At 38.7% G+C, this 25,068-nt stretch overlaps 1 protein-coding gene across 3 annotated transcripts in view; it reads left to right on the forward strand.

Annotated features, from left to right (window-relative positions):
- Positions 1 to 15,462, forward strand: part of PCGF3 (polycomb group ring finger 3) — a 56,092-nt gene extending 40,630 nt beyond the window's left edge. For all 3 annotated transcript variants that reach the window (XM_075726429.1, XM_075726428.1, XM_009482570.2), the window contains 7 exons: positions 4,342 to 4,438; positions 7,568 to 7,623; positions 8,595 to 8,705; positions 9,190 to 9,278; positions 10,536 to 10,673; positions 12,712 to 12,792; positions 14,597 to 15,462. In XM_075726429.1, the coding sequence (XP_075582544.1) occupies positions 4,342 to 4,438; positions 7,568 to 7,623; positions 8,595 to 8,705; positions 9,190 to 9,278; positions 10,536 to 10,673; positions 12,712 to 12,792; positions 14,597 to 14,644 (620 nt within the window). In that variant the 3' untranslated portion in view covers positions 14,645 to 15,462. The remainder of the gene's footprint in view (positions 1 to 4,341; positions 4,439 to 7,567; positions 7,624 to 8,594; positions 8,706 to 9,189; positions 9,279 to 10,535; positions 10,674 to 12,711; positions 12,793 to 14,596) is intronic.
- The last annotated feature ends 9,606 nt before the right edge of the window (positions 15,463 to 25,068 follow it).

A 25,068-nucleotide genomic window follows, 5' to 3' on the forward strand; every position in this document is an offset into this window, starting at 1 on the left:
ATTATAACGAGTTAACGTGGCTGACATAGAACTAGGGCGTCATTTTTTTTGTTCTTAAAAAAAAAAACAAACCAAACCTCATACCCACAAAAACCCTTCAGCAGACATCATGTCCACCATTTCTTACATTTGTGTATGGAGGAAATGTTTAGATTAATCCACAGTGCTTCAGTGCGTGCTTCAGAAGCTCCCCTCCGCCTGCCCCTTGTGGCTTGTCCCTCCCTTATTTTGGCTGTTTTATATTTTCAGAATACTACTTCAATGTGTGTCCTGTAGAATTAGTTTTCTGACAAGAAGCACATAGTCCTTTCTTTTTAAAAAACTTTATGCATGTTGGCATTATTTGTATTCTATATGTTAATGCTAATAATATACATTCCTGGAAAAGCATCCTTGCAAAATCTATCCTGAAAGTGCCCTGTCTGAGATAGAGAATTCTCTGCTGAATTACACCATCTTGAAATGTTCTTTCTGTTTCTACTCAGAACTGCACAGTTTTCATATCTTTTTCATTTTTCTCTAATTTCCTGTCCTTCAGACACTTGGAGACTCTTCACTTCAGTAGTAAATGTAATTCTTGAGTCCTTCGGTGAGGGACATTTGGAGGACCAAGGCCAGTCCTTTGGAGGGATAGGGCCAACTTCATTTGTAAAACGGAATTCAAAAAAACAAGCATTTTTCTCCCTTTCCTACTTGTTTCTCTGCCATATCTTTAGTTTGTTGGTGACAGTCAGGCCTATAGATAAAAACTTGATTAGTAGTAACTCAGTGTTAAGTCTTTCTTAGTTTACATCTGTTTCTTGATTAGAATTCTAGGTTAGCAGATACATGCAGGTCTTGTTAAACCTTTACATTCGTAATTTGATTTTCATTAGTGTTTATGTGTGAAAGCTGTCCTCGTATGTTATGAAAGGGAAAGCCTCATATGTTATGAAAGGTATTATTTTGTGGGTTCATGAGGACAATGAAAGGGCAACTGTATTTCCAGAACTAGACATGGAAATTAAAAAGTCAAGAGGCATGAAACTGGGGGGGGGAGGAAAGGAGGGAAGTGAGTGAGGATTAATCTTGCTTATTCTTTCTCTAATGAAAGTTCTCTGATATGGTTTAAGTGTACTGTAAAAGTAACTGGAAAATGTACAGCTCAGTTCAGACATACAGTCAGTGCCCAAGTATCTGGATAAATGGAGATTAGAGACTTTGGAAATCCCAGCTAATGGGAAAACTCTAGTAATGCTATTGTTTCAGACCCTAGAATGGTTCCCATATTGGCTGCCCCATATTCCTAGGACTTACAGTTTTAGGAGAGTTTACTAATCCCAACCTGACCCTGTGAAAAAAGAACCAATCTAGAATAATGCAGCACCCTCCATAAGCTATCTAGTTACATTTAATTGGATGCTGTGCTTAGACTAATAAACCTGCCAGAACCTGAGCCACCTTGTGATGAGTTCAGTTTAGGAGGAGTTCATGTATACTTAGTCCAAACTGGAAGTTGTACTGAAATAGGAGATTGTTTTAGAAGGTATCATAGAATGGTTTGGGTTGGAAGGTACCAGTGTTTCACCACCCTCATTGTGAAAGGTTTCTTCCTTCTATCTAGTCTGAATCTACCCTCTCTTAGTTTAAGACCATTACCCCTTGTCCTGTCGCTACAGGGCCTGTTAAAAAGTCTGTCCCCATCTTTCTTATAAGCCCCATTTCAGTATTGAAACGCCACAATGGGGACTACCAGAGATGTCTCTTCTCCAGGCCAAAGAACCCCAACTCTTTCAGCCCTTCTTCACAGGAGAGGTGTTCCATCCCTCTGATCATTTTTGTGGCCCTCCTCTGGACCTGCTCTAACTGGTCCATGTCTTTCTTGTACTGAGGACGCCAGAACTGAATGCAGTACTTCAGGGGGTCTGACCAGAGCAGAATAGAAGGGCAGAATCACTTCCCTTGATCTGCTGTCTACGTTTCCTTTTATGCAGCCCAGGATATGGTTGGCTTTCTAGATTGCAGGTGCACATTGTTGGCTCATGTCCAACTTTTCATCCACCAGTACCCCCAAGTCCTTTTCTGCAGGGCTGTTCTCAATCCCTTCATCCCCCAGCCTGTATTGATACTGGGGGTTGCCCCAACCCAGGTGTAGGACCTTGCACTTGGCCTTGTTGAACCTCATGAGATTTCACACAGGCCCACTTCTTGAGCTTGTCCAGGTCCCTCTGGATGGCATCCTGTCCCTCAGGCATGACAACTGCACCAGACAGCTTGGTGACAACTGCACCAGACAGCTTGGTGTCACCTGCAAACTTGCTGAGGGTGCACGTGATCCCACTGTCTATGTCACTGATGAAGGTACTAAACAGTACTGGTCCCAGTATGGACCCCTGAGGGACACCACTTGTCACTGATCTCCATCCAGACATTGAGCTGTTGACCACTATTCTCTGGCTGTGACCATCCAGCCAATTCCTTATCCACTGAATAGTCCGTCCATCAAATCCATATCTCTCCAATTTAGAGAGAAGGATGTTCTGGGGGGCCATGTCAAAGGCCTTACAGAAGTCCAGACAGATGACATCAGTAGCTCTTCCCTTGTCCACTGATGCAGTCGCTCCATCGTAGAAGGCCACTTGGCTGGTGAGGCAAGATTTGCCCTTGGTGAATCCATGCTGGCTGTCTTGAATCACTTCCCTGTCCTCCATGTGCCTTAGCATAGCTTCTATGAGGATCTATTCTCTGATCTTCCCAGGCACAGAGGTGAGCCTGACAGGTTGGTAGTTCCCAGGGTCCTCCTTTCTATTCTTTATAAAAATGGGTGCAATGTTTCCCGTTTTCCAGTCACCAGGGACTTCACCTGACTGCCATGACTATTGTGGAGAGTGGCTTGGCAACTATGTCAGCCAGTTCCCTCAGGACTCTGTGATGCATCTCATCAGGTCCCATAGACTTACATATGTTCAGGTTCCTCAGGTGTTCATGAACCCGATCTTCTGTTACAGTGGGAGAGACTTTGCTCCCCCAGTCCCTGCCTTGAGGTTCATCCACTCAAGAGGTGTGGGAAGAGAGATTTTCAGTGAAGACTGAGGCAAAAAAGTTGTTGAGTACCTCAACCTTTTCTTTGTCTGTTGTTACCAGTTTGCCAGTTTTGTTCATTGGGGGTGTACGCTTTCTTTGACCTTTTCTGGCTGACGTACCTATAGAAGCCCTTATTATTCTATGCATCCCCTGCTAAGTTCAGCTCCAGCTGCGCCTTGGCCTTCCTGACACCAACCCTACACAACCAGGCAATGTCCCTTATTCTTCCCAGGATACCAGTCCCTGCTTCCACTGTCAGGTTCTTCTTTCATTGACTCGGTAAGACTGGGGTTTGGCTTCACTTTTGCAAATGGATCTACTGCTCTGGTGTTCCACTGGAACAGACTGCTGTGCAAGATCTGTGCTTGGTGTGCAAAACTATGAGGCTTGTTCTAACCATAACCTCTACCAGCAACAGTACTGTCACCCTAACTGTGTAAATACAACACAGAATGCAAACTTCCTACGCTTCATTTGCTGCTGCGTAATTTTTTTGGTGTTAACACGTGTTTATTTAATTGTACTATCATGTTGTCTGAGAGGTAGATGACAGAAATTGGTAGATGGTAGTTACAGAAATTCTTTTATGTGTTAAGAACTAGTGCGTTAATACCAAGATTAAATGAACTGCTGCTGTTTAAGAAAAAGCTTTCCCCTGCCGCCTCCCTCCCCACCCCCCCCCGCCTTTTTTTCCCTACATTTCATGTAATTTTTTTTCTGGTGGAAGTTTAACTGTAGTGTACCCTCTGAAAGTTAGAATTAAAATAGCACCTGGATATCCACTTTTTGAAAGTTGTCTGTTCTTTTAAAAAATATCCAACTTTGGAATAATTTTTTTGTGTTGGGTTGATTGCCACTGTATGCTTCATTTCTGTATGTGGCCATGGTTAAAGCAAATAGGTTTAGTATCTTATTGGCATACAATTCCTGTAATATCATCTGTGCAACTGAATGGTGCAAATGGTATGATGTTGACCTGCTAGAAACTGCTGCTCTAGTAAATTCTGGAGTGGGACTGTGTGTTGCATGCTTTATTAGGAAGACTGGCTAGGTACAGATGCTTTAATTCCAGTGCATCACTTCCTTGTATCAAGAACATTAATGAAAGTTATTGGAAACTGTATTCTGCATGATTAGACATCATGCTTACATGACATAAAAAATGAATTTTGTGTAAATTTCAGTAAGGTGCATTTCTGTGACTGTATGAAAACAACCTTTTTTTTTTCATTATGCTTCTTTTAATTTCTTTTTAATTATGAATGTCCTCGTTATCAGTCTGTAGAAGCTGCCTAGTGAAATATTTGGAGGAAAACAACACCTGTCCAACCTGTAGAATTGTTATACATCAGAGCCACCCGTTACAGTATATTGGGTAAGTATGAAAGCAAAAGTGCAACTAGCTTCACTCTAGGCTGTTTCAGCCTCTTCAATACAGCACAGCTTTTTCCTAAATTTTCTTACTTGCTTATCGGCATGTTAAACAAAGGAAGGTTGAAGGTGTTTGAGGAGGTATGTGATGCTATGAATTTGCAACTCCTTGACATCTGTTAGCTTCTTCCAGACTTAAAAGCAAGCAAAATATGCACTTTACTGTTTAATTTCTGGTGAGTTTTAATGGGATTTAATCATTCTTCATTTTGTATGCTTGTGTAGTAAAAATTACATAAATGAAACAGTTGTAGAAATTATACTTTTACAAAATACTCAAAATAATTAGTCTCATTTGAACAGTGCTTTTCAGTGCCTGATAGAGTAATGAGAGAAATAATTGTCAGCTTTATTGTTCAGTTAATCTTTCAAAGGTCTGTTTCGTTCATAGGAACAGGTAAGAATATGGCAGCAAAAATATTAGACCGGTGGCTTTAATCTCTGGAATGGAACAATTTGCCCTTCGTTCTGTTTTGATCCCTACACAGAGTGCTCTCACTTTCTGACCTAAAACAAATGTGGTATTGTTCATTGGTTTCCTCTTTTTACTAAGTATTTTCAGGTTTTTTTCTTTTGTTTTCAGAAAAGACATTCGCTTTCTTTTCCTTCAGTGCTTCCCTTTCATTTTACTGAACTGTAGTAACTTTTGCTGATGAAAATCTGTTGTGACAGTGTGTTTGCACTAGCTGTTGCATATCAAGTAGTGTTTTGCCTACTTTTATAAGGAGTTTGGTTTAGTTTGTGGCAGTTTTCAATGTGCCTTTCTCAGTTCTATAACAACTTCTGAAGCAATGCTTATAAAAAAAATAGTCTGATTTCTCTTCACTTTTAAAGAAAACTGTTGATGTTTTATACATACTTACATTTCTCAAGCTGATCCTGATTCAGGAGCCTGAAACTAGTTATGCCATTTCTCCATTTGAAGAATAATAGTGTACACTGATAATATGTCATATCATACACTGGTAATACCCTTTATGAGTGTTTGCTTTGAAGGGACAAGTAGATGCCAATAGGCAAGAACAAATAAATGACACTCAAGACAGCATGTTTGTCTTCTGTAAAGCTACAGGAATACGCCAGTGGCTTGGTTCAGAAACTTGTTTTCTGTGTCAAAAGGGGCCAGGTAACAGCATCAAACTGAGAACAGCTAGAAATGTCCTACTTGGTTTTGGTCATTGAATACACTTCAAAGGAAGTATTTTGCCTGAACTAGGTATAAAATACTGCCCCTTCAAGACTGAAACAGCCTTTGCCCAGCCTACTTTTGGAGAGAGATATATATATTTTTTTTTTAATAAAGAATTGACACTAAGGAGTTTCACAATATGTCTTAGAATGTAGATTGGCACTCCTGTTCATCTCCCTTTATCTGGAAAATAGGTAAACTAAAATTTGTCTCCTGTTTCACATTTCTGAATGCTGTTAAATCCTCACCTCTGATCTAATAGTGATGGATGATTTACTCATCATTCATGTTGGAATATTTTTGGAGATGTTCCTGCAATCCATATGTGACACTTGAAAATCCCAGCCCATGCAAATGGGATTGCTACTGGTTGAAATGACATTAATTTTTGAATTAATGATATTTTGACTCTTCTTGTAGTGCTACTGTTGTGGTTTAACCTTAGCCAGCAACTAAGCACCACACAGCCACTTTCTCACTCCCTCCCCCTGCCGTGGGATGGGGGAATCAGAAGAGTAGAAGTGAGAAAACCTGTGGGTTGACATAAGAACAGTTTAATAATTGAAATAAAGTAAAATAGTAATAGTAGTCATAGTAATATACAAAGCAAGTGATGCATGATGCAATTGCTCACCACCTGCCAAGCAATGGTTCCCCCCTGGCCAACTCTCCACAGTTTATATACTGAGCATGAAATCATATGGTATGGAATATCCCTTTGGCCAGTTTGGGTCAGCTGTCCTGGCTGTGCCCCCTGCCAGCTGGCAGGGCATGAGAATCTGAAAAGTCCTTGACTAATGGAAGCCTGCTTACCAACAACTAAAACATCAGTGTGTTATCCATGCTATTCTCATGCTAAATCCAAAACACAGCACTATGCCAGCTACTAGGAAGAAAATTAACTCTATCCCAGCCAAAACCAGGACAGCCACTTAAAAGATTGTAATGGTCAATTGTAAATCTCTTGTTTTGTCACCATTTCTGTACTTGTTCACTGGTCTCCACTGCTGTGAAGTGCTCACATCGGGTGATGAGAAGCTTGAGACTACTCTTATAAGCCTCTTAAATTTAAGTTAGATACAGGATTTGTTATTCCAAGTTCTATTGGGGTAATGACCTTCCAGCGGCTGAGACAGACATTTGAAATGTTTCTGATTTTATTTAGCAATTGGAATTTAGGGTAATATTTTATTTCTTTCAGACAGTGACTTACTTTAGGCTAAAACAGAATTTTGTCTAGGTGAGCTGGGAATTAAATTTTAGAATCTTAACCAGTCCTGCTGGCTTCCAGTTCCAGTGGGATTATTACCTTTCTCTTATTTGAGCCACACTATCTATACAGGGTTCTGAGCTACATAATATTGCCCACAGTTAAAATATTGGCTTTTAAGAGCAAAGTAAAATTTTATTGTTGTGGTCTTTTTCTCTGAGCTGTTTTCTTGCATTTTTGGAAAAGCCTAGTAAAGATAACTAAGTAATCTAGAAATGTTAAAGATGAGTCTGTAGGGGTAGGAAACAGACTATCCTTGATTCTTTTGTATTAAAAATGAGTTTATCTCAAAGTTGGCAAAGAATTTTGAGTTTATTAGTGACATACTTGCCTTGATGCAAGAGGCCCTGTTCCATGGGGTGTCATCTTCCACGTGTCAAAGACTATTTTTCCTCAAACTTCTGTTGGGTTTCTGTCTCAGCCTGTACTTTTTCATAATTTGTTTCATGTTACTATCCTCTCTTGTTCGATACAAATGCTGGTTCAAGGATTGAAATTCTTCTTAGGTGAATTTAGAGATTTTACATCAATTTAGTACTGGAACTTTTTTAAGCTAAATGTTTTGAATCAAGATGGTTAACTTAAACTTTTGATTTTGTTTTTTTTCTTGCTAGTCATGACAGAACAATGCAAGACATTGTTTATAAACTTGTGCCAGGCCTCCAAGAAGGTAAGTTGTGGTAAGACCTTTTTTAGAGGTTGTTTTGGGCATATTTCTTTAACACTTAAAAAAAAGTTTCAGGTGATGAAAATGCAGGGGCAGGAACTGAGGAAAAATACAATGGAAAACTGTATTCCTTCATTTGTGTCATTTCTAGTGATTAATTTAATTTTATACATGTAGGAGCAGCAATTGGGGGAGGTGGTGGTGGGAGGAAAAATGGGATATTTCTTCAAAAAGTAGTATTATGTAAAGCAGGATAGTGGTTCAGCTTTTGAATGTTGGCACACTGTAACTCTCATTTGTTCTTGTTAAACTGTGTACTTAAACCTGTTGTGCCAGCTTTCTAGAATTCTCAGAGGTAGAATGTAATGCAGAACAGCTTTTAGTTTCAGTGAAGTTTCTGCTACTGTATGAGTCCTTTCCTAGCAGGTAACTTTCAATTTGTGTTTTCATAATCTTCTTTGAGACTGAATCTGTTCAACTAAAGAAGTACTTTATAGTAACTGCTCAGTAGTTTTTTGTCTTAATGTATGTTACAACTTTCATTTAAATACATAATTTTAATCCATATAAGCTGCAAAACCAGAACATTCTCAAACATCAGTAAGATTAAATAGATTATTTTAAAATTACTTCTAGCATATTGAAACTCAGAACTATAAATAAATATTCAAAAACAATGGTTTGACTGAAATATTGTGGAGGGGATTTAAAATAAGGTATAGTATTTTAAATACTATCTCATTGTAATAGGAATGCTATAATAGTATCTATACAGATGACTTTGTATTTTTCAGAGTTAGAATACTACAGGCATGACTTGATGCAATACCTAAGATAAAAAAAGTAGTAAATATTGGCAATACCATTACTTGTTGGCAAGGCTGTTTCACTTCAGAGGGAAGGGATTTGGAATAACTTCATAAATATTGCATTAGAACTTTATTACAGGGATTAATATTTACAATTTTAAACAGCGGAAATGAAAAAGCAAAGGGAGTTTTATCACAAACTGGGCATGGAAGTTCCAGGGGACATCAAAGGGGAGACATGTTCTACAAAACAGCACCTAGATTCCCATCGAAATGGTAAATGGTCCTTTATTTATTCTGTCTTGGGCGGGTGACGGCTAGTAAATTGATGAACAGACCTGTTGGAGGTATGTGCCTTGTTGGCTTATTACAGTCACAATTGTTTCATAACACTGCACAATACAGTGAGTGTAGGATTGTTGCTTTGTGCCTTATTTGTGCACAGAATCTTTTTTTTTTTTTAGCTGGTCATAGCATATTACTCTTGGTGAAGGAGATCTCCATTGTAGTGCCTACATGGGGACTCTCTGAAATTGCCCAGCTTCTGCACTGCTAACAGTTGAACCAAAGGTTGTGCTCTGTATGTATTCCTTTTTCGTGCGTGGGGCTGTTGGCAGCTAGTGTTGCCTAAGCAGATAAGCACAATTGGGGGAAAGCAAACTTTATTCTATATTGCAGTCCCGAGCTGTGCTGTTTTAATCACATTAGCATTACAAGTTGGTGCTGAGTGTTATCCCATATATCTGGTTTCTTATCCAAGGTGAAACTAAAGCAGATGAAAATTCAAACAAAGAAACTTCTGAGGAAAAACAGGAAGAAGATAACGACTACCACCGAAGTGACGAACAGGTGAGCTCATAGGGCATGTTTTAGTTTTACCTTGTATTTTAGCTTTAGTACTTTGGTAAGCTAACAGAGAAGAAAAGGAACTATTTCAAGCTAGATTTTCTGTCCTCTGATACAAACAAGATGCAGTGTTGCCCAATGCTTTTGTGTAAGCATGACTTTCATCTTGGGCTTTTAGCAGGAATGGAAAATATGTTAAAGACATTTGCATTAAGATTTGATAGTTCTGACTGTTTGTTGATGAGTTTCCAAAGTATTTATTTGTTTTCAAAACAAATTCAGGTTATTTGGGTCCCCTTCCTGAAGCAGTGTATCCCAGTATTATTGTGACACAGTAGGCTGAACATGTACCAATAATTATGAATAAAACCTTTTGCACTTTTACTAACTTACTATTTACTTTGTTTTAAACCTCTAATACTGAGACAGTGTTAGCCCTGTACGATAAAAATAGTATGAAAGATGGGAAGTTCACCTTAAGTTTTAAACACAAAACATGTCTGAAAGTGATATCTCTGTTTGGGATAATCAAGCCATGCCTTTCGTGTTTTCCTGTTATGTGTGTCCAGAGTAAATTAAATTTGGATTAATTTTGTTTTCAATTATAATGTAAGGGAATTTCAAAGGGATTGCACCTAGTACTAGATCCTCTTAGTCCATAAAGTAAATCATCACAAAAAGCTTCGACTAAATAATGAATAGCTGGATGAGAAAAGAAGTGAGAACTGAAACATAGAAGATAGAGAGACTTTCTGGGGGGATAATCTTTAGAATTTTAAAAATTTGTTATGTCATTTTTATCCATTCTTTTTAAACTTTAAATTCTCTTTTAAACATGTTAAAATTCCGTTTTAAACTGGATTTAGCAGTTGCATTAAAAGCAAAAAGTTACATTAGAAGCAATCATTAAAAATTGGCAGGGGTGTTCTTACTCTTTATCTTACTGTCACTTTTGACATAGGGTCCTCTTGAGCTATTGGCTGCCAATGAATTTGGACTGGAGCAGCCCTGTTCCAACATCAAAAATTCTTTCTTGAACTTTTTTGTCTTGATTCATTTTGGTTGCAGTAGTGCTCATCAGTAAACTGACAAGATGTTAGAAAATGTTTTCTTTAATACAACTAAAAGCATTTCAGTTTAAGGAAAACTAGTACCGTACTTTTTCACTTTGTTGTATTAATAAAAACTGCATATGGCATACATAATGAGGACTGCAGAAAATTGTTCCAGACAACCCTGACTGTTTGCTTTTTCCTGAAGGTAAGCATCTGCTTGGAATGCAATAGCAGCAAATTGCGTGGATTGAAACGGAAATGGATTCGCTGCTCAGCACAAGCAACAGTCTTGCATCTAAAGAAGTTCATTGCCAAAAAACTTAACCTTTCTTCTTTTAATGAGGTAATATTTTAATTTTTTAAAATTATTTTGCAGATATAAAAACCTTATGAAAACTGTGGGATTGTTCCTTTCCAAAGGAATGTCTTTTAGTCTGATTTTATTTTCAGAAAACAGAAGCATACACCATTTCTTGAATTATATGTTATGTAGCCATTTTCTTGTCTTTTCTTGGGTCTATGCAGGTCTTGCCACTTAGTTTGCAGTGTGTCTTTTCACGTCAATGTATAAATAGTTGAGCTAAAGAGCTTGGTTATGTGCTTCCATGTGTTGAAATGGACTCTGGCAACATGCTTTGTTTGACAGCTTGTAGTCAGGCACACCACACCTTTCACATATTTCACACTCAGTGCAGGGGACAGAGATTAACAAACACTTCAACACTACTGAAGTCCAGCTTAAGAGAAAGCAGCACAAATATTTTGTTCTTTTCTGTGCTCTCAGTGAAGCCCAAAGTTGCTGCCTCCCACGAGCAGAGTGTTATCAGATACCTATTTTCCCTTCCTTTGCAGGGAATACTTAGAATCATGGGAAGAACTTATGGTGAAAGGTACAGAAAGAAAGGAACTTTGCACTTCTCCTAGTTCAGATTTGAAATTAACAGTGGCAAACATGAATACAGCCTCTGTTTACCACTTTGCTGGGTCTTGGTCACAGTCTCTAGACATCTCAATTGATCTCAGCTTGACATCTCACAACGCCGCGTAATGTCACTGATTCACTGAATTTCATTAAGACTTACCATTCAAATCAAATCATCTGCTTTCCAGTCCAATGTGTCAACACCTTTCTGCTCAAACTTTTCAACAGTCAATTTTGCATCTGTATCACTATTCCTTCCTAGCTTCTGTATGCTTCAAACCAACACTGTCTTATGGGTGGAGTATGTCCCCAAACTCTGCTAGTCTTCCTGAAACAAAACTGTATCTCCTATCTTGTCCTCAGCTGGCTTGGAAGTGGTTGACTCCTGGCTGTAGCCCAGCAGCGACATAGCTACCATCACTGTTCAAAAGGGGATTTTTTGTGTGTGTGTGTGTGTTTTTAAGCCCTCCATTCCACTGTGCCAGTCTGTGGTTTAACAACCTGCTTGGCTTTTACTGAAGGAATAAACTTTCAGGAGTACTGTTTATTCCTTTGCCATCTCTCCCTACCTTCTTAAAGAGTACATAAATTGTGGTGTAATCAGTGTACCAGTACCAAGTAATGGGTACATAGTAGAAGGATTTAAGCTTGTGGGTACTTGGTTGATTGCTGTAGACTATTGCAGGTTTGAGTTATTGCCAATTACATAAGCCATTTCAGTGGACTGCATGCACGTTCATCCCTTTCTGGATTGTGTGGTAAAGTGGTGTTAACGTAAGCCACCTTGGTGGAACTTACTGTTTTCATGCATGTTCCTGTTTTAGTTCGTGTTCAGCTATTGTAGTTCAGCTGATTAGTAGTCATATGATCCTCACGTTTTTATGTTTATACCCTCAGTGTTTCTAATATCAGGAACTTTCAACACTGAGATAGAAAAGTAAAAATAGCTATGGAGTATCTGCAGAAACCCTATAAATACAGTATATGAGGGGGGTGGCAGACAGTTGGTTTTGTTGGTTTTTTTTTTAATGTATCCTTGTAGCAGAAAGCCACCTGGCTGGTGTTAGGTAAAAAATTTTTATAGTATGTTAAACAACAGAGCTGTCTTTGAGACTTGTGACTTCTGTCTCCTTGATCATTTTATTTGGCCTTTTTAAGAGCATGTAAAGCTTTCAGGAAAGGGCATTAGTACTGCTTGGGAAGCTAAATCAAATAGTCAAGTCCAGTTCACGTAGTATTTCCTAGGTAGGCACAGACATAGTCTTTCAGCACTTTTTGTTGAGAAAAGATGTTCTGTTTTCTTTCCTGGTACTATTTTTGTCTGCAGAACAGTTGCAAGATGAACAATTCCAGTGTCTTCAGAGAAAAAAATTCTTGTCAAACATTTGTAGTGTTATCTGAAATATGTTGCTTCATGTACTGTGTCCCAATGAATTAACTGTCATCTTTGTTTTGTCAGCTGGACATATTATGCAATGAAGAGATTCTTGGCAAGGACCACACACTCAAGTTTGTAGTTGTTACTAGATGGAGATTTAAGGTATGACACAGTGATTCCAAGTAAATCATGAAGTGGCCAAATAAAATGTTTATAAAATAGGCATCATTTGGAACTGTACTCCAGTAACTGCAAACTCGATAAAAAGATACTTTAATAAATATCTAATGCAGCATCCTCAAACACCAAGTATTAATTTTGTTTCCAAAAAATGAAGGAAAGGGGAATTAAGTATCAATTGTAAGGGAAAAGACAACACTGCATCAACTGTCAAACTGTTACCAAGTCTGGCAAAGGAAGTGGAATCCACAAGAAAGTATTATTTTTACCTATTTCATCTAAAACTGGTTTTAATCCATGTAGGTGGGGAAATTGATTGTGATGCAGAAAAGGCAGAAATTTTCAACACATTTCTTTTCTGTAGCTCAAGAAGGCTGTTTTACTTCTAAAGGAGAGGCAGTAATTGCAATACTTGGCAATTGCAGATTGCCTTAGTTATGGAAACTTCTAGCAGCGTTTAGGCATAAACAAGGCTAGCTAAAAATGTCTGAGTACATCTTTGGCTTGCTTATTGTGGTTTCTTTAAACAACTTCCTTGAAACTGAATAGTAAATAGTGGGGCATTCATTCTGAGTATTAATTATCACATTAATAATGGCAACTCAAGTGAAATGAGTGTAAGAATGAATTGCAAAATTGAACACTTAGGAGGCAAGTCACACCTACAGAATCAGTGTGTGTGTATTTGGGGATATTTGAACTAGGAGTTAGTATTCATAATGGACAACCTACACAGTGTATGCTGAGATACGAATCCAAAGCCATCAAGTGGTTCTATCTAGAAGATGTGCAGGTGGGAGTAAGGAAGCATTTTTCTGTCTTTGTATAGAAAAATAATTGACTTGCATAAGAGTCAGAGGACAGAAGTCAATGGTCAGTCTTTGAAATGTAGAGAGGTCACGAGTGGAATCCTACTGGACTCTGTTTTGTGTGATATTCCTGAATGACCTGGAAAGGGATATGTGTAGTGCAGTAACAGTGCACTGACAACATTGTGGTTATTTAGGATAGTGAAGACAGGTTGATGACAAAGGATTGAAGCAAGCCTTTATAGTTCTGAGTGACAGGTGATTAATGAGCACCTTAAGTTCAATGTAGGTAAATCTGAAAGGATACAAAGCAAATGCTAGGGATTTCGGAGGTGGAGGAGGGAACCAAACAAGAACATCAAATTGATGTGCATCTGTACAAATCTACTGTTCACTTTTATCATGGAAGTCTGTGCAATTGTGAGTCATGTGGAAAAGGGAACTGTAATCTGCCTTCTCAGGTGAAAAAGGTGGGGGATTTAAAATGAAACTGGGAGGTGGGAGGTCCAGAACAAACAAGAAGCAGCAGTTCTTTACATGAGACACAGAACTCCTTGGTGTAGGATGTTGTGGATGTTAGAAGTTTACCTCTTTGTAAAAAAGCAATGGATACATTCACAGAAGAGGAATGAAGTGAGAGCTGTTAAATATGAAGTACCACATGCTCTTATGTTGCTTTCTGGACATCTGCATTTTTCCCTTACTGTGAAGGGTTTTCCAAGTTAAACAAGTTAGACCTGGTAGAACTGATCTTAAGGTGATCAGCTCCTGAGACAAAAGGGGAAGGATTCTTCATCTCTTGTTTGAGCTTCAGCAGATGAAATTGCATCTTGTCTTTGTCTTGGTGAAATTTTGACAGGTCAGGCATCTACTCTGATAGTTCATTTAAGCTTTAGTTTATGAAGCAAAAGTTTTGCCTACTGAACAGATTAGTTCTGGTTTTGTTTCTTAACTTACCTGGTATTTCTGTCTTGCAGAAAGCACCTCTACTGCTACATTACAGACCCAAAATGGACTTGCTGTAAGAGAACTTTATTGTCCTTCTGGACAGAGTTTTTTGCAGAGACGATCATCTGGCACCTTCTTAGTGCATCACTAATCACATGACACAAACCAGCTGAATAATTTTGGAAGACTGTAGTGCTTTCATAGCGGACTGTCCTTCTGAATATTTCTTCTAGGGATGTGTTAACCTAGATTTCTGGACAGAAAATATTTATACTTTTTTTTGTACGGAAGAAAGAAGTTGCAACTCAACAAGACACTACCAGCACTAAGTTTACAGATACTGAAAACACTTCACAGTCCCATGTAGCTCAGCCTGATTTATCTCTTACAGTTACACAGAAATAAGTTAGAATGTTGTGGGGTGATTTTAAAAATGTTGCTTTTAACACCAAGTTGTATTTAGTTACTTTTCACATTCTGAATCTTTAAAAACTATATTTTTGCAAAGTGTTACTGTCTTATATAGTATGCCTGATTGCATTGGCTTCATTCAAGTTGTTCCATAGAGCATTGAACCTGCCGAATGATGTAGTGACTGGTGATAATTTATTATGCTGCATTGAAAACCTCTGAAAATCTGGGGAATGAATAAGTTTGTAATTTTTGCCCAGTTATTGCTCTCCCTCACTTTTAGTAAAGTTTTGATACTCCCCCATGCATGTTGATTTGGTAAGATTAATAGAAACCATTTCAGTTGATTTTAATGTGCCCTGATATTTTGCTGTGGCATACATTGCACCACATAATGACAAATACTCAAAAGTGCTAGATTTGTGAACATTTTAAAAAATAAACATTTCTTATGTAGTTGTGGCTTGCAGAAATCAGTTTTTAATTTAGAGAGAATTTGCTCTCACTAGCTGTTGAAACACTGGCTCTTGGGCAGCTTTGAATGATACTGCACAGCTTTCACTTGACTGATTAAAAATTCCTCAGATCATTATAAGCAGCTTTATATTTCCTTTACTTGTTTTCTTGTGAAACCATAGCATTTTCTTTAGCACAATTCCGAGCTGTCTTGGGGGGTGGTGTCAGACAAGATTATTTTAGCACCTTCTGGCCTTAACTGGTAATTTTGCTTGCATCAGCCCTAATGGATGCAAGGTAATATACATGCATGTATATATGTGTTCATGCATCTATACACACGTATAACTATGCTGTAGAATGCACCCTCAATAGCACTTAGCAGGGTTCACTGCACTGTTTGTAAGGCTTTTTGAAATAGTTGGCTTTTCACAAACAATAGTTGAACATGATTTCTGCAAGCTGTGTACAGTATAGTATATATAGTATGATTGTGAGAGTATTTGTCTGGCACAGGTATCAAGTCACTGAAAACAGGCTATGCCATATTATTGGCAGCTGGAAATAGTTAACCTTCTAATTTTTGGAAGAGTTTTCCAGTCAGCTGAAAATGCTATTTGCTATTCCTATTATTAAACTCTATTATTTTTTGATAAATTGTCTTTAGATAAGAAAACAGGTTTGCCTGTAACTGCCCTGCTTCCTCTAGCTGTGCTCCTTTCCCTCTTCTGCTAGAAAGTAGTACTTGTTACTCGATAACAGGAAGCTGACACTGCGAGAGGTTTATCCAAGCATTTTAAATCCTCTTCCTCTTCTTCAGTTTTAAAAGCACTACGTTCCTCAGCATGTGTCCCGTAATTTCCTTCTTTCGAGTCTTCAGTCCTCTTTTCTCAGCTCTGCTGCTGTGGAAGGGATGCTCCAACTTGTGTTTACCTTTGAAAACAGGATTCCTCATTTTTAATTAGTCACAGATGTAAATGGGAAGGAAATCAAAAAGTATGTGAGCAGAGAGTGAAAGGGAGCCTACTGAACTGTGGAGATGGAAAGGAGAGCCACACAAAGGCCGAAAAGTGCTGCTGTCCTTGCAGATGAGGGTATAGGATAGCTGCATTTGAATGGGCTAGGCAGAGCTCCACATCCGGGCTGGGTGGCTGGGTTTGTGTGTGGGCTGTGCGTGTGTATGCATATGAGCAATGGAATCAAACTTGGCTCTGGTTTTTATCTTACTGTTTGTGGACTTAGATATATGTATTTTAGCTTTTTTTTTCTGTCTTGAACTGGCAGAAGAGAACAAATGAGATCATGTGTCTACCATTTTTATAATGTTTTCATGAAACAGTGAATGCAGGTGGTATGGATGTGTACACAAACTGACATACTGGGCCTTTCTGGAGCTGTTTATGCGGTTGTTACTGTCCTAGTGTAAATAAGGGACTGGCTTTAGCCGGTGAGGCACTGAGAGTACGAACAGGGCTGTGAGTGTCCACCCTCTGTGCATCCTGAGTATACAGGCACTGGCTGTACCTGATGTAGAAATAGAATGAAAGCTGCCAGAAAGCATTCTGACTAACCACCTTAATCAGGATGTATATATACATAAAAACAAATACATATATGTATGTGTGAGATCTGCCTACCTCAGAATGTGTGTACTGCAGAAACTTTTTGTACGACTAGATATTGATGCAGTGCTGTTAAAGTACATTGGGATTTTAGTATTTCCCTGTGTACTTGTGCAACTGAGAAATTAGTTACAAACACACAAATTCAGAAGCCTTTCAAATCTTTCTCTTGCTATAACAATCTACAGTACAGAACATAGAAGTTTATTACCATCTTTAGAATCACTTGCATATGTTATGGTGCTATCAATATATTGAAAACTCTGTTTTTACCTAGATGGATACATAAATTCAAGCCAATATTAATACCTACAGCTGGGGTTTTTTTCTCATGATTGTGTGTAACTGCTTTTGCAATGCGTTTAATCTGATAAAACCTCACCAGTAAAAAGAAAACAAAAACACATACAAAACCACCCAGTTATTTTTCTAAATCACGTCACAACATACTCGCTACAGAAACTCTTTCCCTCAGGCGGGGTGTGGCTCTGTCAGGACCATATGTTTATTTCCTTTAGCCTTACTAAAAGACTACAATGCAATTGAATTGAGGTCAGAGGGAGGTCTGCTCACTTCTGTGAAGCTTAAGAAATAGTTAATTTATATCAAGATTATACTCAGTAAAGTAACCCTGATACTGTTCAAAGTTGGACTAAAAGTTGGACTCAGCGTAGATATCTCTTAGTCCTAGTGAGATTGTGTTAGTTTATTTTGGCTTTTGTGAAGATGCCATTACTGTGAAGTAGTTTTCACAATTGCTTACGCTGGTAAATAATTGCAGTAAAGAAGTACCTTGTTGCATTATCCTCACCACCAATGAGACTGATGACTTACCCAGGCTCAGAGTCTCATTAAATATAGTTTCATGAAAAATAGGAAATTCAGATAGAATATATAATATTGAATTTAAATAAGATTTGGGGTTTTAAATTTTAACTTTATAAAATTATTTATTCTATTTTAAGCCTTCTGTCTTATTTTACCATCAAGTATTTTTAGTTTCAGTGGTCCAGCTTTATTTACGGGCATATAAAATGAAATTGTAAGATGTTTTTACAAGCTTCTTCCTTTTACATTGAGTTTGAGTAGCTTTTATTTGTATGTTTTTGTTTTGTATGGATAAAGAGCATTACTTATGCTTTTGTGCAATAGGCTTGAAACACGCATTTATTAGGCATATGTTTAAATTGTAAATGTAGCATCTACTTACCATTAAATTTAAAAGGAATGTAGATGGCTTTTCTCACTTGTTCAAATGGGGTTTTATTTTGGGGCTATTACTTGGGGGCATTGTTTTTTGATTTGTTCTTTTTTATTTTAAGAGTGAAGTGTGGGATTTAAATTTGTGTAAGTACAAGAACTGTCTGTCAGCAATATTTTAAAATAAATGATCTTGCAAGAAACCTTAATGTGAATTGTGGAAGCAATTGGCAAGACTTGCAGCCTATCTGAAAATGTTTTGTGCCATTTTTATGTCTGGTATATTTGTGTACCATCAAACCTGGGAATATTTGTTTTTATTGGTTGTGCAATAGTATACACAACACTATCACCTCTGGGGATATGGGACCATAAACAAATATCAGACTACAACTATGATGGTGCTATTTTTTTCCAATAGGCTATGAGCCTTTGAATGCTTATCTGGCTCTTACTGTCTTTATAACAACATAGTTAGTCCTAGGAGATTCATTGAGTTTTTTTCTACTGGATGATAAATATAACCATACAACTAGCCTATTTTACAGCATTATGTATCTTAGCATTGAGCTACATATAATAGGAAAAAGCCAACCAGTCTGTACATCAGCGAGATGAATCTTAATAAGTACTTAAAATGCATTTTGTACAGAATGCTTGACTGTACAGAAAAATAAAGTTTCTGTATTTCCTCAGGTAGTCACTTCAGTTTGGATGTTTCATTGGAAATGTCAATGCAACCTACAGTTCAGTTAGTCTGCCTAAGGTTGATAACAGGGCAAAAAATTGTCCCATACACTAGAATCTCTACATAAGATATAATTAACTGTAACTAAGGTCTTGAGAGCTGTTGTTGAAGTAAAAAGTTGCAGAGAGAACATTAAGGAACATGGAACAATGCTTCAGTCTCTGCTTTAATCAAATCTTGCGATCAGTACAAATACTTTCTAGGAACTTGCATCTTGTGGCAAGTCAACAGGAATGTTTTACTGTGGAGTTTTGGTTTATTTATATACAAATTAAAGCTCTGGGCCTGCCATTTGATCCATGTTTGATCATCCTTAGGGCTTCTTGGAAATCTGTCAAAGCCACAATGACCTGTCCACATCCTAGTAGTAGGGCAGGAACTAAATGTCCAATTCTATGAACACTTATATTGGTAACTTTGCTAATAACCTGAATGGTTCCACAAAACCCAGTGGGATCATTCATGCGAATGGTTAGGCGTGGCTGAAGGAAGGATCCCTGATTTTTGAATACTGATGTTCCTTTTTTCTTTTTTTTTTTTTAATTTTTATTTGAAACTCAAAGCATTGGTTTAATGGAATCTTGAATCCAAGTGGCTTATCTGGACAAAGGGAAAGTTTGTGATTTCATTCTGCAACAAGATTATTTTACAGTTAAGGGACAATAAGCCAGTGCAACCACTAAGCCTTTATCCTCATATGTGGCATAATAAAGATTCTAGAACTGTCACGGTGTAAAACCATATTTTTGGCTTAGCTTCATTTGAAAGTTTACAATTTTTTATGCTTTGTGTTGCTGTGTAATTTTTGTACTATTGGTGGCTAGTTTTGTCTGAATAAGCCTTTTGGGATTATTGCTTAATGTTTTGATTTTATGATAGTGAAGCTTGTATCCAGTGTTTTGCCAATTAATATTATATGCTTGTTAATAAAAGCAGAGAAACTAACTGAAATACTGTCAGGCTGGAAGTTATTGTCCCATTGTTCCCCAAGAACATAAGGAACTAGCTGTCATAATATCATAGCACTAAACAAAGACAGCATGACTGAAACAATGGTCATGTGGCATTGCATTGCCATAGTCAGCCTTTTACGCAAAAGGCCCAAAGTATTACTTTACTGCACAGAATAGCAGTATGTCTGTGACAAGTGTGTGGCAAGAAATTGCCAGTTAGGAAACAAAATGGTTTCAGCTACAAAGAGGAGAAACACAGTTGCCTGGATGTCTTTATGTACCTGTGGATAGAAAGGTACTTACCTGACATGCATGTGTTGCTTTCAATCTTACCCTTACCTGGTGATGCTGATGCGCCAGGGCCAACTGCAGTGTTCTGGAACACAGATGTTCTTACACACATGCCAAATTGAAAAGCATATCCACACACATTCTGATTTTATTTTATTTTACTTTGGTGAGCTGCTAGGGGTAAAAAAGCTCTCTTACTTATAGGAAGCTTTGATTAATGAACTGAGTATGTTTTGCCTTTGAAAAAATTGGTCTGTTGTGGTATTTGGCAAACATTGGTGCTTGCCCTTTCTGTAACTTCAAGAGCTGTTTTCTGTCAAGATCCTTGACATTTATTTTAATACCTGAACAGATAGAAGGTATGGGGGAATTTTTAGGTAAAATTAATTGAATAGTCAAGATAATACAGTAAAGCTGCAAAGCAGATGCTACACTAGTTGAATTTCTTGCAGTATCTACATGCAGTAATGCAAATTTATAGCTTTGTGAACTGCGCTATACATACTGACGTGGCAGGAAGGGCTTCTATTCCTGCTGTTGGCTTGTTAGGAGTCTGCCAACAACTATGGGCTGGTTTGAAGTCAGGGGTTTATTCATGCACATATTTCTTATTTGCAGTGGTAGTACCAGTATATAACTGTCCTGAGGAAATTAGGCACTTGCTGCCACTTACTAGCTTCATTTAAATATCAGCATGAGAGACTTACTGCAGAAAGGTCCCTTGGCCTGTCTACAGGGACTTAAAAGTGAATAAATGTTAGCACTAATTGAGCAAGTGTTACATTTTGTAAATCTTGCATGCTGTCATTATTAGTGGTTCTAACACTTCCAGGAACTTTGTGCTACTGGTTGCTTCCATCTATCTGTGAAGTAACTAGCGATAGGCCTGCTTCTTTCCTTCTTGCATTTTCAGCAACTATTACAGGAGTCTAGAGAAGATGTGCTCAAACAGAGGGGTTCTGTTTTGTGGGACTGTGATTACAGATTTTCTGACCTCTGTAAATGCTGGAGTAGTTAAGAGATGACAGGTTTCTTCTATGCAAGCAGAAGTACATAGTCACTTAGTGCTGTACACAAGTTGTGGTCTCTTTAATTGGCACATATGTAGTGAAGAAATTGCTCAGGTTTGCAGGAGGAATGACTTACAGGTATACCTCACTTCGGGAATGGTTAAAGCACCACCATCAGCATCTATTGTGAATGTGATCTTTGAAATGGTTGTGGTGAAAATACTTTTCTAAGTCAATGTTTTGTATTGTCCTATGTAAAATACACTTGCAGAAATTCAGACTGTTCTCTGGCTTTGATTTGGACAGAAATCAAATAACAACTTTGATGTTTTATCTTTTATTACCATTACTTTGTGTTGGTTTGAAATGAGTCACTTAAAACTGACTGCAAAACATTGTGGAAAACGTAAACAACAGCAATACATGATGGAACCGAACAAACTCCCCTCATTATCTGAACATGGTGCTAATCTAGTAAGTAAGAGTAAAAACAATTCCAGTTTGGTTGAAATTCCCAAACATCACAACAAGAAATTGTGTTAATAGTCATGTTAGCCAGCCCTGAAAGCATAAACTTTCACTGCAGCCAATAGCAGGCAACTGGATTTTTTTCCCCAGAGGTAATTCAAAGTGAGAAAGCTCTAACTGGTATTTCTTATTTTATATATATAACTGATATTTTCTTATTCCACTGATTGAATATTCTGCTATAAAAATCAGTACTTACAAGTGGAATATCTCTGTGCAATAACTTCCTCGAGGTTTCCTTGAGATTGGAGCAGTCAGAAAAAATAATCCATATTAATTGAATATGTGAACTTAAGACCGATTAATTTAGCTGTTTAAACCCTGGTGTAGACATAGTCACTCAGGATTAAATTGATCTCAGCTCAGTTAAGGTTAATCCAGTACCACATCTGAGTAAGTGTCTGAATAGAGGTATAATGCAATGCAACTCTCTATGCACCTTTATGTAAAAAGTCCCTGCATGTCTTTAGCTTCTAACATGGACCTCATTCAGCTTTTTCTTTTCTTGTTTTTTTTTTTTTTTTAAGCTTCCTTTTGATTAGCTTTTCTGTGAGAAATCCAAGCAGTGCCCTGGCCTTAAAGAGGAGAGAGTACTCTGAGAGATTCCCCTACCAAGAGCAAGATGTGGGCCACATCTATCTAAACATGTCTAGTCTTTTACATGACAATATTCTTGGACTTGCACTGTCACTACACAGAGACATTGCATTGATGGGTTTGAATTAGATATGCCAGTGCTTCATATGTTGTGTGTAAGGATTGTATGTTAACATATCAATAATATATACCATATCCATGAAAATAAGAACAGAACAAAAATCCACTGGCTTCAATAGGAATGCTGACTGGGTGGTTTCCATAAGGGGGTGCTACCCTTACCCTTACAGCCTTGCCTCTTGTTTTCTGCCTCTGCATGTAGCATGTAATCGTTCCTTCGCACACCTGAGGGAAGGGAAGCTTCATTTTCACGGAAGTCTTGGGGGTTTTTTTCCCCCCTCATTTGAAGTAAAGCTTGCCTGAATTTTGACTTCAAGAGAACACAAAGCCTTTGCTTCTGGATGCTCTAAGGCTGCACCATGTGAAGGTCGTCATTGCTGTTGTGAAAAATGCTGACTGCTGATGCAGCAAATAGTGTCTCTGCTTCTGGGCTGTTCTGCTAGTTCTCAGCAGGCTGCAGAGCAAAGTTTGTGCTTTGGTTTATTTCATAATACAATATATTCTCTAAATGCTTTGTTTTCCCACCTAAGCAATGTCTTTGTAACCAGCTGCAATGGATTGTGACATCATTATTTGGATTATTGTTTTAAATGTGTTTTGCTGATTTCTGAGAGTGCCTGGAAGGAGACTGATGGTATAGTGGTGAACCTGGATGTCAAACAGAATGTATCCTCTGGTCCTGTTTCACATCCTCTGGAAAAGATTCCTTTCTCTATTTCATTTCAGTCTTACAGTCTACAGCTGCAATATCTGAGACCTGATGATTTCAGCTGTTTCCTCTGCTCAGCTTTGAGGCTGTCTCTGGATTTTATTGCAGCAGTGGGCATTGCTTGAAAATGGTGATAATGCTGATTTGAAACAAAGATATTGAGTAGTTGTTTCTGGACCCTCTACCATTGGCACCTTCAGTAGGTCTTGTGTGTCCTGACTTGAGAGACAACTCGCTTCTCATTCTGGAGAAGCAGTGTCCTCTTTCCTTTCCCTAGGAAACAAGCAATTTCTGTATTTTCCATAGCTGACTGGCATCTCGGTATCATGCGTCTGATCTCTGGGGGTCCTCCTTAGCAAAGTGTGCTTTCAGCTTGCCTTGAGGCAACCTTTGATGGGTTGACTGGCTTTGTCTCTGTAGTGCAGGAGCATTTCTTGCTGGATATGAGGAGGCTCATCAACTTTCTTCTTCTTTGCCTGGTCACTTACCCTGATCCATAGTCTCTTTGATGTTGCAGTCTCAGCACATGCATATTTATTCAGAGGTGACACTCTTCTGGTGGAGCTGTTCTGGCTCCAATCACAGACTGACCAGCATTTCTGCTGCGTACTGCCAAGTGAATTCATCTATCTGACTTTTTCAGGCTTCTTGAATGTCACAGCACATGAGAAGCTCTTATAAGCAGCCCATTTGGGTTGGGGGTCTTGGGACTGGAGTCTCTCTCCCTCATTGTGGGGTGCAACAGCAATGTGCCCTTCTGCTCTTTTCCTCAGGCAGCTGCTTGTTCAGGCTCTGAGTGTGAAAAATTCACTACAACTGTAGGGAAACCTCTTTCTGTGCTGGTTCCACCTGCCCCTATGCCTCTTAGTGCCAGCTGAGGCACCTGCTGAGCTTCAGCTCATCACCTTGGCAGTATCGTAGACCCAAGCTGCAGCCAGGGAGACAGAAAAGCATGACCCACTTCCTGCTTCTGCAGGGTCTTCCCTCTCACCGGGCTCTTGCCTTCAAGGCTGCCTTGTGCAGGAAGCTCTAGTGAGCCGTAACTGGTCCTATACCTGACTTCCTGCTGCTTCACTCACTTCACCTAGAGGAAGGGGAAAGGAAACTGTTCTTATGCTATCTGCTTCCTGCTCCTGGGAGAAGACAAGTCCAGCTCTAAGTGTATACACAAGCATCCCACAAGCTGTGTGAGCATCTGACCTGTGCATCCTGGTGAGGTTTGGAAGGAGGCAAGATGCCAACCATACCTGAATTTGTCCTCCTCTTTGTCAAAGGAGTGGTAGGGTTAGGGGTTGAGACCAGCAAGCTCCTCTGCCAGACCAAACCAAATGTGTGCCAGAGCTCTTGATGCTGCGTTGGGGTGAGGAAAGCTGTACGAGTTGCTACTCCAGTGCTCCCCCACACTGGGCATGGTGATGTAGTTTTGCAAATACAGATTCACCTCCTTGGTGGTTATGATTCACAGGATGGCATTGAGCACACAGCATGTGAGAGATGGATGCAAAGCAGGCCTGGCTGGAGATCTGTTGTGATGATACAACCATGAAATAAGAAGAGGGGAAGGGAGGAGACAGGGTGAGAGTAAAAGGAGCTAGTTACCTGGTTAAATGAATGAAACTGAAATTACTAATAAGGCTAACAGACGAGGTGAACATGAGTCCTGCAGCATGTTTTGCACATGTGCTTGATCTTTCTTACAGTTGGTGACTGTATCTGGAAATCTCTGACTGGTATGCTCTCTGCATTGTCTTTGGAGCATTAAGAGCTGTGCTTTGCCCTGGAACTGGCATGGTCTGAAGGCAGGCACAGCGGTGAACAAAGTCTTTCTGTGTTCAGGAAAACAGGTTGCAACTGTT

The sequence above is a fragment of the Pelecanus crispus genome, chromosome Z, assembly GCF_030463565.1.
Source record: "Pelecanus crispus isolate bPelCri1 chromosome Z, bPelCri1.pri, whole genome shotgun sequence".
NCBI lineage: Eukaryota > Metazoa > Chordata > Aves > Pelecaniformes > Pelecanidae > Pelecanus > Pelecanus crispus.